At 56.8% G+C, this 15,051-nt stretch overlaps 1 protein-coding gene across 4 annotated transcripts in view; it reads left to right on the forward strand.

The window, feature by feature from the left end:
* The window catches only part of PLXND1 (plexin D1), a 52,783-nt gene that overhangs the window by 12,835 nt on the left and 24,897 nt on the right, over positions 1–15,051 (forward strand). For 2 of the 4 annotated variants that reach the window (XM_017885034.1, XM_017885033.1), the window contains exons 2-8: positions 5,285–5,461; positions 8,416–8,547; positions 8,858–8,958; positions 9,049–9,178; positions 10,558–10,735; positions 10,888–10,996; positions 11,448–11,550. In XM_017885034.1, coding sequence (XP_017740523.1) covers positions 5,285–5,461; positions 8,416–8,547; positions 8,858–8,958; positions 9,049–9,178; positions 10,558–10,735; positions 10,888–10,996; positions 11,448–11,550 — 930 coding nt within the window. The remainder of the gene's footprint in view (positions 1–5,284; positions 5,462–8,415; positions 8,548–8,857; positions 8,959–9,048; positions 9,179–10,557; positions 10,736–10,887; positions 10,997–11,447; positions 11,551–15,051) is intronic. The other 2 variants (XM_017885035.1, XM_017885036.1) reach the window with 2 other exon arrangements.

The following is a 15,051-nucleotide window of genomic DNA, read 5'->3' on the forward strand; positions in this document are numbered from 1 at the left end:
TTTGCAACCTGCCACAGCACCCACTGTTAATGCCGCATCCTTTTCATAGTGCCACCTGCGGTGGGTCTGCGGCAGGATGTGAGGCCTGAGAAGCCAGGCTCTTGAAACTGTCCTTCCAACTGGCTTCCTGGGGAGAGAAAGTCAACACAATTACAGCTGGTAGTAAAATCAATATGTCAGAGTTTTAATGGGAGAGTGGGCAGAGCAGAGCTTTGGCCCCAGGAGGGAGCCAGCTGGAGGGGGAGGGCGCATCCTGCTCTCAAAACAGGGCCAAGACCAGCAGTGGTTGCTCATCCCATGTGAGAGAGGGATAAAGTGAGGTTTTTACAGGAACTGAAGCTAGCAGCTAGTGTTGCCTGGACCTGAATACCCTTCTCCCTTTGTTGCCACATGCAGAATAGGCATACGTTTCCCTCAGTTCTCCAGCACCCAGCATGGCTGTGTTGCTCTCAATCACTCCACTTAGACAGAAAGCAGCTGAATACAGTCACTCACACTTTAGTCAAAATTAGGTTCCTTTCTTTTGTAAACATTCCCTCCAGAGCACAGGCTCCGTGCTGGAGAATGTCATGCATGTGCTACCATGGGAAGTGTGGGAGTGGTGACCAGCACAGCGCCATCACAGGAGTTGGGGGCCTCAGCCACATCTTGAAAACTGGCCGTCTGGGCATGCCTGGAGAGGGAACAGCATGAGTCCAGACACAGGGGGCGCTGAAGTGCCAAGGGGAGTTCGAATGGCTCAGAGGCATGGGACAGGCATTGGCTGCTGAGGGGACATTTACAATGGCCCACGAGCCCCAAGTGTGAGGTGTGGGCATGTTCCAGGACCTGCGGAGACTGATGTGGTGGGCACAGTGGGTGGGGCAGAGGGAGGAGCGAGACTGGAGGCCTGGGAGCTGGCAGGAGCCGGGGAGCTGGCAGGAGCCGGGGCACAAAGGCCTTGAATGTGAGGCTGGAGAGCTGGGGCTTGATCCCAAGGACAACCGGGAGCCGGTTTGTAGGTGGGGAGGGTCTGACCAGCTTTATGTGAGAGAAAGATGGCCCTGTGACTTGAAGGGCGCTGCTGGGATAACCGAGCCTTCCCTGCTCTCAGGAGAACTTGAGTTTTGAAAGACTCATGCTCATTAGCCTTAAACGAGGATGGTGCTGGGGTCGGGGGGTATTTTGGGCCTGTGAGGCTAACTGCCCCTGGAGACTGAGTTCAGCTGAGGCCAGCATGCTCAGGACGTCTGGTCCCCGAGTCCCGTGTTCCCCTCCCCCGGCCTGCATCCCCCTCCCCCAGCAGGGGCGGCACTTCCCGCCAGGCTGGGCTTCCGTTTTTGAGCCGGTTTGCCTTGTGATTTCCCCTGGCAGCTGGGGAATCAGCTTCCCCCTTGGAGCACGGATCATTCGGAGCAGCCGACAGCTTACTTCTCCTTTAAAATTTTTTTTAAAAATTTTATTTTAGGATAAGGGAAAAAAAAAAGCTGGGGAAAGGCTTTTAGAAAATTCCTTCGGTGCAGAATTAATGGCTTGTGAAAGTCAGGGGCGGGGCGGGTGGGGAGAGCTGGCTCCTAGCGAGCTCCCCTGCCCTGCTCCCCTCCTCCCTGCTGCCCTAGCACATAGATCACCCCGAGCTGGGCGCCTGGTCCGCCTTTTCCCAGGACCACACCCTGGCTGGATGTCAGGGTATGCCCAAAAGTGTCATCTGGGGCCTCCCAGGTGTCCCCTTCCAGAACTTATGTTCCCTTGGTGGCAGGGGGGATTCACAATTTTAATTTTAAACAACTTATTTTTAAATGATGTAAGTAATTCATATTCAGTGAAAAAAGTTACCTAGCCCCTAGGAAAAGCATTCCTTGCAGTGGTGAGGAGCCCACCTCACCTCTTCCCTGCAGCTGCAGGGTTGCTGAGGGGTGGGACCCGGCCTGGTTGGGGCAGCTGGGGAGACCGCTCAGCACCCACCTTCCAGGGCTGTCCCTAACTCGAACACACACAGGATGGAGTCGGGTAGGTCAGGGCTGGTGCTGAAAGAGAGGAGGAGCCTATGATGCAGCTCTCAGGGGAATGGCTTCCTGGGCAGAGGGAGCGGCCAGGCCAGAGGTCCTGAGGCAGGGACGAGCTTGTGATATTTGAGGCACAGAAATGAGGCCATTGTGGCTGGGGTGAAGGAGCAAGGGCGAGGGAGGTGTGGGTTGGAGTTAGAAGATCAGGGGACCCATGAGGGTTGGAGTTAGAAGATCAGGGGACACATGAGAGGATTTAGGATTCAGGATTTATTCTGAGTGTCCTGGAAACCATGGGAGGGCTTGAACTGGGGGAGACCTGGTTTGCATTTGTAAAGGGCTCATTTGACAGCTGTGTTGGCAGATAGGAAATGTCAGTGTGAGGGGCAAGAGTGGTCTTGGAAAATGGAGAGGGCTGGGAGGGCTGTCCAGGTGAGAGGATGGCTGCTCAAAAGCTTTGCGGTAGGCATGATTTGCCCTGAATTTTCTTCTTTTTTGATCAGCAGCAGTTGACATGGTAACTTTTTTTTTTTTTTTTTTTTTTTTGAGACGGGTGAGTCTCGCTCTGTCGCCCAGGTGGAGTGCAATGGCCGGATCTCAGACTCACTGCAAGGCTCCGGCCTCCTGGGTTTACGCCATTCTCCTGCCTCAGCCTCCCGAGTAGCTGGGACTACAGGCGCCCGCCACCTCGCCCGGCTAGTTTTTTTGTATTCTTTAGTAGAGACGGGGTTTCATCAGTGTTAGCCGGATGGTCTTCGGATCGCCTGACCTTGCGATTCGGCCCGTCTCGGCCTCCCAAAGTGCTGGATTACAGCTTGAGCCACCGCACCCGGCCGAACCATGGGTAACTTTTACTTAATAATAATAAACATAAGCAGTAATCATGTCTGAAACACAGTACTATTGGCTAACACTTCTGGGACACTTACTGTGGGCCATGTACTGTGCGAACACTTTAACCTGCTCTGTTTCCGACCTGGGCCGGTTCACCCCTCAGGCAACCTGGTGGTCTCCCGCTCCCGGGGAGGTCACACATATTGATGCCGAACTTAGTGCGGACACCCGATCAGCATAGCGCACTACAGCCCAGAACTCCTGGACTCAAGTGATCCTCCAGCCTCAGCCTCCAGAGTAGCTGGGACTACAGGCACGTGCCACCGTGCCCGGTGTGTGCGAACACTTTATTTTTTTATTTTTTTATTTTTTTGAGACGGAGTCTCGCTCTGTCGCCCAGGCTGGAGTGCAGTGGCGAGATCTCGGCTCACTGCAAGCTCCGCCTCCCGGGTTCACGCGATTCTCCTGCCTCAGCCTCCCAAGTAAGTGGGACTACAGGCGCCCGCCACCACTCCTGGCTAATTTTTTGTATTTTTAGTGGAGACGGGGTTTCACCGTGTTAGCCAGGATGGTCTCAATCTCCTGACCTCGTGATCCGCCTGCCTCAGCCTCCCAAAGTGCTGGGATTACAGGCGTGAACCACCGCGCCCAGCCCCGTGAACACTTTAAAATGAATGATTCACCCCAGCCTCTGAGCGGAAGATGCTGTGGACGTACCCATTTATAGCTGAGTAAACTGAGGCTCAGAGGTGAAGTGCCTTGCCTGGGTCACCTGCCGTCATCCTCTGGAAGACCATTCCCTCCTGTATGTTGGTCCAGGGCATCCCCAGCCCATCACACCTCCGGGCTCAGGGCTTGGCCTCCAGGGACATGCTGGAAACCGCCCCAGCCTGGAAGCCCATCCGGCCGCAACTGTGTTTATTTGCCCAAGCACAGAAGGACCCACTGTTTATTGCTTTCTTTTGAAAACTAGCCGAGCCTTTTGTGCAAAAACCAGGCAGGCACATCATCGATGGCTTACGCTTGCAAAAGCACAGGCAAGAAATTTAAAAGAAAATCTCTAAGGCTTTGCCCTAAAGATGGTTCCGCCGCTGCCTTCCGGAGACCTCCCTGAGTCCTGCTCGGAGCCTCTGATGTCCAAATGCAGCTGAGGCACGGGCTCATGTCTGCAACCTGGGTCAGCCCTGGGGGCGTGACATTGCAGTTAGCCATTTTCCCCTCTGAGCCTCAGTTTCCCCATCTGTGAGATAGGGCCCCCCAGGGCTGCCAGGCTTCTGGGAGTCAGTGCACCCCTGGTACAGTGTCAGTTCCCAGTAAATGTGGCCTGTTATTATGTTTACTGTTGTGACTATTTATTGCTTATGCACCAGTTTTACTAAAATGGGCCCATGACATCCTGTGACTTTTCTTGTAATCAGTATGGGCTGATGGTGTCACTGTGGGATGGGGGCTGCTGTCCTGGATGATACGCCGTGATGGATGCACTCAATCCGGTCCAACATATCTGTGTCTCCTTCTCACTCCTCTCCTCCACGCCTGTGCCTGCGTCTTTGCGGAGTTGCACTTACTGTCTCAGGGTCACTTCCTGGAGGCCTGTTTTCTATTTTTGTGCAAATTGCACCAGGAACCTTTGAACGTACCAAGACCCAGGAGAAGGGAGGGAAGGTAGGAGCAAGTTCAGGGAACAGCCCGGACACAGGATCACCTCTCACAACTGCCCTGTGAGCTGCAGCTGATTTGCTGCTGGAGGGCATGGGTGATGCTGGGCTGATGTGGACACAGACTGTGCATTCAGACACACCCAGCCTGTTTGTCTCCCTGTAATGTGGGCAGATGAGGGGATAGGTGCTTGGGGAGGGAAAGAAAGGCTGCAGTTTAGGGAGGCCTCCACCTGGAGTCTTGCAAGCTGCTGAGGCTTTGGAGTGGTGGTCCTGGGGTCAGAGCAGACATCTGGCAGGAGCAAAGCCCATGGTTGCTGTGGAGACACAGAGTCAGCCGGGGCTGTAGGAAAACAGCCGAGGCAAGAGGGACACCTCTTGGGTGCCAGCGGGTAAGCTGAGGCTGACGGTGGCCTCTGGTCATCTGGTGTGGACTCCTCTGCGTTTCCCAGCTGTGCCCGGCCAGGAGGGGCAGCCCCAAGGGTGTAGGGGTATAACTCTCACCCTGGCCGGCCTCCCTGGACTCTTTAAAATCAAACCTGACCTTGTTCCCTTGCCTGCTGGTTCCCACGTACGTTGAACGTCATCTCCTTGGGACAGCTCTGTAACCAACACCGAGGTCAGGGCAGGCCTGGGCTTGGGGATGGGGTCCCGTTTGTATTTGGGCCTCAGCCCAGCACTGGGGATATAAAGTAGGAACAAGACTTGAAAGCTCTGATGCCAGGGCCTAAGATCCCAGCCAGCTGTGCGGGCAGGGAGCCGGAGAAGGTTTTGGAGCTGGGATCTGACGTGCCATTCCTCTTGCAGCTCCAGCCGGAGCAGCTGGACTGTGGAGCTGCTCACCTGCAGCACCCGCTATCCATCCTGCAGCCCCTGAAGGCCACGCCCGTGTTCCGCGCCCCAGGCCTCACCTCCGTGGCCGTGGCCAGCGTCAACAACTACACAGCGGTCTTCCTAGGCACGGTCAACGGGCGGCTCCTCAAGGTAGGTATGGGGTAGGGATGGGGGGAGGGGTGGGGCGGGAGGCTCCCCTGGGGTTTGGCTGAGTGTCAGTCTGTACACAGGGCTGCTACAGGTCCAGCCTGACCCTTTGTTTTCTCCCATTCACCTAGCACGTTACGGTTTACAAAGTATTTTGCAAGTCTGTTTTTGCCGCTACTGTTCATAATATAGGTGGAGTCTGTACAGAGGAGGGAAACCAAGGCTCAGAGAGGGTGCTTGTCTCACAGGCTCTAAGACCGGGGCTTTGAAACCGTATGGGTCTGAGTTCAAATGTCTGGGCTCTGCCATTTGCTGGCCCTTTGATCTTCGGCAGCACATATTCTCTCTCCAGGCCTCAGTTTTCCTGTCTGTTAAGGGCTGTAAGCTGTTATGGGGCTTTGGCAGGGTAAGACCACAGCCTGGTAAGCAGGAATGCTCATTCATTTCTCCTCCTGAGCCCTGCCAGCCACCCTGTCCCAGAGTGACTGGTGTCTGGAGTTAACTGTACCCTAGCCCGTGGACCTGAGATTCCTGGAGCTGGGAAGAGATGCGCAGAATCTGGTTTCCCTGCTCTGGGGCAGGACAGACATGGTGGAGCCTGGGCCAGACCCCCAGGTGCAGCCCTGGACCTGCCCCCAACCCAGCCACCTCTCCTGCTCCCTGTTGGGAGACTCAGCTAAGCGCCACCACTCTATTCATGCACCAGGCCTGGCCTAACTGCTCAGATCCGATCACCCAAGCTCCCCCCACCCACTGCCTGGGCAGATGTTGTGGGCTGGGTGGGCATGGGGAGTGGAGTCCCAGGACCCCACTGCTGCGGCTGGGGAGAGCACAGAGGTGGGGCTCGCCAGTGGAGCTCGTGGTTTGGGGTCAGATACTCACATTTGGAGTCTGGCTCTGCCGCTTCCAGCTTTGTGACCTGGGGGCAATTACTTCTTCCCTCCTAGCCTCAGGGTCCTGGCTTGGGAACATGGCCCCACCCCCACCCTCAACGCCCAGGAGGCTGCAGTTGTTAGGCACCCACTGTCTACCCAGAGCCTAAAGGGCATCCTCTCACTTAATTCTCACACCCCTGCAAGGGAGGCAGAGGCACGATTCCAGTGCCACAGATGAAGATATTGAGGCTCTGAGAGGGGAAATGACTGCCCTCCAGAGTCACGCAGCGGGAGCTGGACCACAGCCCACACCCTGCCACGGCCGGGAGCCTCTCACCCACCACCCTGCACAGTGTGGCCTCTGTCTCTAGCCAACCCTGGCCTGCTCGGGGGCCTTAAATTGCCACACCCAGCACAGGCCCTGGGGCACAGTAGGTGCTCAATAAATGATTGAAGGAGTGGAAATGAATTGAGTGTCCATTGGATGCCTGGACATAAGGGTGGGGTATAGGCAGTGGCCTGAGCCCCTACAAGGCTCCACCAGGAGGCCACCTGGGACAGGGGTGTCTCAGTCTGGGACAAAGCCCGTGGAAGCCTAGGGAGAAGGTAATTTTGACTTGGTATGTACAGGCTTCTGGGCCTCATGTGTGCGTTGGTAGAAGGGGAGCGTGAAGGAATATTCCAGAGGAGAGCACAGCGTAGGCAAAGGCCTGAAGGCTGGAATGTGTCAGCAGGGTTGAGGGGCTGGAGATAAGGCTGGGGTTGTCCAGGTTAGATCATTCCAGGACCTCGAGTGCCAGAACAGGTCCATCTCATAAGCAGAAAGGAGCCACGAAGGGTTTGGGAGCCCCAGGAGGAAAGTTGGGTCAGTAACTGGCCTAGAAAGTGTCCGGACCACTGGCCACATCTCAAAATGCCTAGCCTGGGGCCTGGCAGGGCCCAGACAAGACCAGCACGCTGGGAACAGGCAGGGCCAGGCAAGAAAGAGCAGTTTGGTGGGGCTCTGACTGGCATTGTCGTCCACAGGAGGACACGCAGAGGGTCCCTCAGAGCCAGAGAAGCTTCCAGGTCCCAAATAGTCCTGGTCTTCCTCCTCCTCCCTGCACCTTCCACACCCCCAGGCTTTGGCTTTTTTTTTTTTTTTTTCTTGAGACGGAGTCTCGCCTGTATCGCCGGGCTGGAGTGCAGTGGCCGAGTCTCAGCTCACTGCAAGCTCGCCTCCCTGGTTCCCGCATTCTCGCTCCTAGCCTCAGCCTCCAGAGGTAGCTGGACCTACAGGCGCCGCCAACCCTTGCCCAGCTAGATTTGTATTTTTTTAGTAGAGACGAGGTTTCACCGTGTTAGCCAGGATGGTCTCGATCTCCTGACCTCGTGATCCGCCCGTCTCGGCCTCCCAAAGTGCTGGGATTACAGGCTTGAGCCACCGCGCCCGGCCCCGTCACACCCCCAGCCTTAAGTCTTGGACTCTGGGGTCAGGCAGGCCTGGTATTGCATTGTAGCCTTGTGATCTCTTCACTTTGTGCCTCTTGTCAACTCCCTCGGCTGCTCCCGACCTCAGATTCCTCCTCCGTGAAGTGGGCATGGGGGGAGGAATGAGATGTGCAGCCTAGCAGCTTCCCTGGGCCTGGCCCCATCAGCCTGATCTGTGTCTTATTTAATGCTCATGGCTCGCCTGCCCCATTAGCTCAGGAAACAGGCCCAGAGAGGGGAGGCAGCTTGTACAACTTACACGTTGTAGAGCTCAGTGTCAAAGCCAGAATCCAAACCCAAGCCCCTGCCCTTAGCCATGGTGCCTAACAGCCTCCCAGAACACGTTTTGTAAACTGCAAAGCCTGCACACATTCACAGGGCGGGATGCCTTGAAGAAGAGCCTAGAGGGAGCTCCTGGCGGGGGCACAGCAAAGGCAGAAGCATCGAGGCCGGGCCCAGTGCCCTCTCCTGCACACCTGTGATTTCCCACCCCTCCTGAAGGGTCCAAGACAGGATGGGGAGGCGGAGCTCCCAGACCTGGCTCAGGTTGTCCCCTGGGTTTGGCCTCCCCTGCTATGGGCTCCAGCACTCTGATGCCCACTACCCCAACAGATCAACCTGAACGAGAGCATGCAGGTGGTGAGCAGGCGGGTGGTGACTGTGGCCTACGGGGAACCCGTGCACCATGTCATGCAGTTTGACCCAGCAGACTCTGGTTACCTTTATCTGATGACGTCCCACCAGGTGAGGCCAGAGCCCCAACGCCATCCCAGCACCAGCTGAGCCCTCTTGCTTGCCTGGCCTTTGCACACGCTATTCCTCTGCCAGGAGCACCCTCCTCCTCCATCCCCCTTATCTGCTAACTCCACCTTGTCCTGCACCTCCCAACACGGACCTCGCCTCTGCAGGGAAGCCTTGTCTCCCATGTTCCCCCATTAGAGTGTTGACCTTCAGTTTCCCCAGCCTTTCATGGCCCTCACCATGCTGACCATACTGCCTCCCCAAGGGAGAGGCTGGCAGTCTCACTGAGCTGGGCTCCCACCTCTTCCCCCAGATGGCCAGGGTGAAGGTCGCCGCCTGCAACGTGCACTCCACCTGTGGGGACTGTGTGGGTGCGGCGGACGCCTACTGCGGCTGGTGTGCCCTGGAGACGCGGTGAGGCTGGAGACCAGCAACACCTGGGCCAGGAGGACTGTGGGGGTGGGAGGAGCCGACCTGGGTCCTGACCCTGTGGTGCCGCCCCAGGTGCACCTTGCAGCAGGACTGCGCCAATTCCAGCCAGCAGCATTTCTGGACCAGCGCCAGCGAGGGCCCCAGCCGCTGTCCTGCCATGACTGTCCTGCCTGCTGAGATCAATGTGCGCCAGGAGTACCCAGTGAGTCCTGGGGGAGGCAAGACCCAGCTCGGGACACAGAAGGGAGCCTCCCTTCACCCTGTACCCAGGCCCTGAGAGGTGGAGACTCCCACCCATGGTGCCCCAAGGACCTGAAGACAAATAATGAGAACAGTGACAATGACTGGGCTTTCCTGACCAACTAGTAAGTGCCAGACATGTGCTCTGTGCTTGACGTCCACCTCTGTTAGGCCTCACATACCATATGAAGCAGATGCTCTTAACATCCCCATTTTACAGATGGGGAAACTGAGGCACCAAGTGGTGAAATGACTTGCTGCGGGTCGCACAGCTAGGGAGTGGTAGAGCTGGAATCTAAACTCAAGAGGCAGGTTCCAGAGACCCAGGAGGGAAGGTACCAGTTGGATGCTAGGAGGATAATGAGTCCCACCCACCTTTTCCCAGAACAGGGGATGGAGGGAGGGACCACCAGGTGCCAGACTGAAATTTCTCCTTCTCAGAAACAGATAAACCTGCAGTGCAGGGGGCTGGGTCTCCCCCCGGCTCGTGCCAGGAGGGCTCTGGCAGGCAGCCTTGGTGGTGGGGGATTCTGGGCCCCAGCAAGGGGTGGGAGCTGAGGGTCAGACAGGTCTGGGGCTCGTGCATCCGGCTCTCAGTGACTTCTCTGAGGATGGGGGTCCTCTTCTTTCACCCTGGGGGGCTCTGACAGCCTGACTCTGGCCTGTAGCTGCTTGGCATCTGGGGCTTCTCTGCCCTGGCCCACCATTATCACACATCACAGAGTCCTTCCCTCATTCATTCAGTCATTTCATTCATTGAACAAATATTATGGAACACCTACGATGTGCCAAGCACAGCTCTAGACTCTGGGGACATATCAGTGATCAAGACAGACCCCTGGCCCCAGGCTTGTGAGGGAGGAGAATAGGCAAGATAAAACCTGAAGGTGATGCTAAGTACTGTGGAGAAAACAAAAGCAGAATGGGGGTGGGAAGCGGGTTGTGGGTGCAGATATCTCAGGCCAGGTCAGGTAAAATATGCAGGAGGGGAGCCAGGGTGAGCGTCTGGGTGGAGGGAACTGCCAGTGCAAAGGCCCTGAGGTAGAAACAAGATAATCTGTTTTGGAGAGTATTAGGAGATCGGGTCAGAGCTCACGGGGGCCAGATCATGCAGAGCCTTCTTGACCACTGTAAGATGATGTTTCATTTTGCAACTGGTGAAACTGAGGCTCAGAGGGTCACATGTAGGGCATAGTCCTCTAGCCCTGAGTCCTGGCTACCACTACCCCCTCCCCCAGGGGACATTCAGGCAGTGCCAGACCTCGGGTTGGTGCACAGCCCTGGGGCAGGCTGTGAGGAGCGTAGCCTGGGCCCCCAGAGCTGAGGGCTCCTTGCCCCCAGGGCATGATCCTGCAGATCTCGGGCAGCCTGCCCAGCCTCAGTGGCATGGAGATGGCCTGTGATTATGGGAAAAACATCCGCACTGTGGCTCGGGTCCCAGGCCCTGCCTTTGGTCACCAGATCGCCTACTGCAACCTCCTGCCGAGGGACCGGTTTCCACCCTTCCCCCCCAACCAGGGTAAGCATGCTCTGCTGTTGGCACAGCCCCGGAGGGGCAGAACGGTGGACTCTCAGGCATGGGGATGGCAGGGGGCCAGAGGTCACAGCTTATGATGTTGGTGGCAATCCCCTGCCCCCATGTCCTCTCCCTGGCTCCCCCATCCATTCCAGACCACGTGACCGTCGAGATGTCTGTGAGGGTCAATGGGCGGAACATCGTCAAGGCCAATTTCACCATCTACGACTGCAGCCGCACTGCACAAGTGTACCCCCACACAGCGTGAGTGGCATGGGGGCTTGCCTCCAGGTGGTGGAGGGAGGAACGCATCCCTAAGAAGGGTCTTTGCTCTCAGGGGGCCCGGGGAAGGAAAATCGTAGCATCATAGAGTAGACAGGCCCCTCAGTTGTTCATTCACCAGCACATTTATTCATTCTACAATAAATGCATACTGCCTGATGCCTGGCCTCTGTGGACAGCCAGGTGGGACAGGGCAAAGTGCTTTGATTATACTCAGTTTAGTCTCCTAAAGGCCCCATCTCTTTTAACTCCCCTTTGTATACCTCTTGTACAGGCAGCTCACTACCTTAAAGACCCTGTCTTTCCCAGGCAGCTCCGACCATGAGAAAGACCTTTCCCTGTGCTGGGATCTGCCTTCTGGGTTCCAGTTCTCAGGACAGGGATGAGGTGAGGGGTGGGGAACCAGGAGTTGAGGGGCCTCCTTGTCTTCCAGCTGTACTAGCTGTCTGTCGGCACAGTGGCCCTGTTTCTGGTGCAGCCAGCAGCACTCCTGTGTCTCCAACCAGTCTCGGTGCGAGGCCTCACCAAACCCCACGGTAAGCCAGGCTAGGGGGCCCCTCCGCCTCTGCTGTTTCGTTACCTTTTTTAAAAAAAATTCACATGTTGAGAGCGTTTCCATGCCCTTGCATATTGCTCCGTAGCTTTGGTTTTAACAGCTGTGTGGGGCTCTTCACATACTGTGGTGCATTTAACCCGCCCCCTATAGCTGGACATACTGATTACTTCCTCTTTTTGCATTTTGATATAGCCAGGGCACTATGCATATCCTTGATGGTTCCCTGAAGACCACTTCTTAGAAATGACCTGTTGGGGTGATAGTGTGGCCATAGTTTTATATCTTGAACTCAACTGCCTTCCAGAAAATCTGAGCCAGTTTACACTCTCACCTGCAGTAGGAAGACCATTTCAACAACCCTAGGTGTTCAGGGCATTTGTCCTCAAGGCCTGTGGAGGTGATTCGTTTAAGGTCACCCACCCAGGCAGTACCAGACTTGGGCCTTAATCCAAGTCCCTCTGTCCCTGGAGCCCATATTCTCCCCTCTTGTGAAAATCAGGAACTGGGTGGAGAGGGCCCTGCCTGGGTGTCTGCACCAGCAGTGGCGCCCCAAGGGTGGGTGGTGCTGCAGTTGTCCCTGGACAGGGAGGATGGGCTGGCCTCAGAAACCGCACGCTCCCAGGTCCTCTTGCTCATGTCAGTCCCTAGGACCCTTCAGTCTGACCCGATCCGCGTCAGGGGCCACGCCTGCCCTGGCACTGCATGGTGGCTGGGTTTAATCAATTAAATGGGGCGGGAGCAAGAGGAAGAAATGTAAAAATGGATCAATCTAGGCTTTTTAGTGTAAAGATAAAGTAAAATGGACATGCCACATACCTCACCCCTGGTTGGTTTCTGAGATGTGTTCACTTTCCAGGTGGCCTGTCACCTTTGCCCAGGAAGCCTCTAAGGCCACTACAGTCCATGTCAGGATGGCCAAATGGGATGCCTGGGACCTTGGCTGGGGTAATGAGGCCTAGCCAGGTGGGATGTGCCAGGGTCCTGAGATCATAGCTCGTCCCCTCAGACCTGGCCCATATCAGGGCTGTGGGTGGCTGGGGTAGAGCACCAGGGCTCCTGTAGCTCATCTCTCCAGGAAAAGGCTGGTCCTGCCCATTTTCCAGATGGCACAACTGAGATAGCCAACATGGCACCTGGTACCCTGGCTCCCTGCAGAAGGTCACTGGGGCCCCACCCTGGGCACACATCCTGGGGAAGCAGCCCCAGCACCCAGAGCCTCCGCAGCCCCAGCCTCTGCACTGGGCTCAGAGAATCTTCTCAGGAATCCCTGAAGCCCTGTCTACCCTGGCAGGTGCTAAGGAGGGGGCTCCATGGCCTCAGCCTGGAATCCCCTGCTCGCTCACAGCACACAGCACCTTCCGCCTGAGCCCCATAACTGCTTTGAGGAGCCTGGCAGGGGCTGTGCTTAATTCAAAGAGGAGCATGGCGGTGGGGGGCTTCCAGCACTGGAGGAGAGCCCAGTGGAGTCTGTGCAGCTAAACCATGCGGGAGCCCTGAGCGGCTCCTGGACCCCCAGATTCCACAGTTGAGACCCCACTAGGACTCCTGCTCTTGTTTGGGGACCCCATCTCAATCATGTCTCTTCCTTCCAGCCCCCAGCGCAGGGCTGTGTCCGCAGCAGGGGCTCGGTGATGGTGGTGTGAAGCATCACATTGGGCAGCAGCCTGCTCCTTGTGCTCTAACCGAAGGGGTGTGAGGAGGACCCAGCCTCGTCGCAGTTCATTCAGCATTTATTGAGTGCCTGCTGTATGCCTTAGTCAGTACGGGACCCTGGGAAAGAACCAAGTTGGACTAGTCCTGCCATCACGAGCCAAGAGCCTCAGGTGTGAGCTGTGGCCGTGTGATCCTAGGGAAGCTAACTGAATCTCTCTGTGCTTCTGTTTCCCCATTTATAAAATGGGGCCTGCCTGAAGGATTTGGTGGGGATCTGGAATTATGCTTGTAAGGCACCAGCTCTATACTTGGCACATAGTAGATGCTCACCACAGAGCCACCATGCACCTTGGGAACTGACGGCCACTCTGTATGGGTGGCCAGAGAGCACTTCTCTTGAGAGGGGACCTTTGTGCCGGGTCTTGAGAGAGGCACAGGAGCTCACCCCCTGGGAGGGAGTTCCATGGCAGCGTCCCGTCAGATGGCTGTCCCCCAGGTCTGCAGTTCTTCAGGCCAGGAGCTGGGTTGGAGGCATGGAGGAAGCCGGTCTGAGAATTACAGTAACTAGCAGAAGAGGCTGCCCCGGGCCTGCAGGAGGCTCTGAACTGATGCTTAATTTGGCATTTAATGAAGTGCCAGTTGGTCGTAGTGGCGCTGTGGTCTCTGTGTGGACAGCGGGCAGCAGGGTCTGCACACCACCTGGCCCCTCGGGAGCTGGGAGAAGTGTCCCTGGGAAGGGAGGTGCTAGGGCCTGAGCCTCCTGTCACGTTTCCATTGTCCCTCATGGTCCCCACATGAAAGACATGGGAAGTAGAGGATGCTGGAAGGAGGGCTCCAGCTTTGGGGGAGGCAGGGAGGAAGGTGGATGTGTGCCCCATTTGCAGGTGCCTGGGGGATGAGGTAGCTTCCCTGGGGGTGGCTTCCCAAGGACCACTCATAGGGGTGGGTGGTCACTAGGGGCCAGTGGAGAGAATGGGGTGGTAGGAACATGGGGGCAATTGTGGGGCCCCTGGGGGTACAAAGAGGTAGAGAGGGACCAGGCCAGGTGGATTCAGGGTCCCTGGGTAGTTGAGTGCCCTGACGGTTTGCGACACCAGTTCTCCCTGCTGGAGTTTAGGAGAGGCTCTGCGAGAGCTGTGAGGACTCCTTCAGCCTCGGTTCTCTAGAATGGGGGTGAGCATCCACCTGGCCACAGGTTACAAGCGGCCAAGGGGAGTGGGGTGACCCTCAGGGGTGGTCCCACATCATTCGCTGTGGGGGCCCTCTTGTGAGAGTGCCTCCTGCCCTGTCACGCCTCAGCCCCACATCGGCACCTACCCACTGGTGGGCTGGGGCCAGGAGGACAGAGGCTGGGCCCCAGCCAGCTGCAAAGCAGATGTGGCAGTGGCTCCGAGGCCTGAGTGGAAACATGTGGGTTCCATGCCCTGGGATTCTGTGGGGTTTACACACAGCACAGGGCAGCCTGTGGTCTGCAGGGGGCCTGGGGCTGGCTCCATCTGGGGGCTTTGCCTAGAGAGGGCCCCTCCTTGGTAGGAACACAGAGGCCCGGAGAAGGTCAGTGGCTTGTCTGTTCTGGCATAGGGTGCCAGCAGCACCCGGGCCTGGCTCTGCTGCTTCTCTAGCCAAGGCCCCTGAGATTTGCACCAGGCCCTGTCCCTAAGGGAACTCCCCACTCTGGTCTTGTGGTCAGCAAATAGTCTGGACGACTGGAGCGTTCCTGTGTTGCCCGTTCCACCGTAGGCAAACTGCTTTGCTTCTGTGTGCCTCAGTTTCCTATTCTGTAAAATGGGTGTAATGATAATGTCTACCTCCTAGGGTTGTTGGCAAT

Source organism: Rhinopithecus bieti, unplaced genomic scaffold (genome assembly GCF_001698545.2).
Source record: "Rhinopithecus bieti isolate Rb0 unplaced genomic scaffold, ASM169854v2 scaffold_13262, whole genome shotgun sequence".
In the NCBI taxonomy this organism is placed as follows: domain Eukaryota; kingdom Metazoa; phylum Chordata; class Mammalia; order Primates; family Cercopithecidae; genus Rhinopithecus; species Rhinopithecus bieti.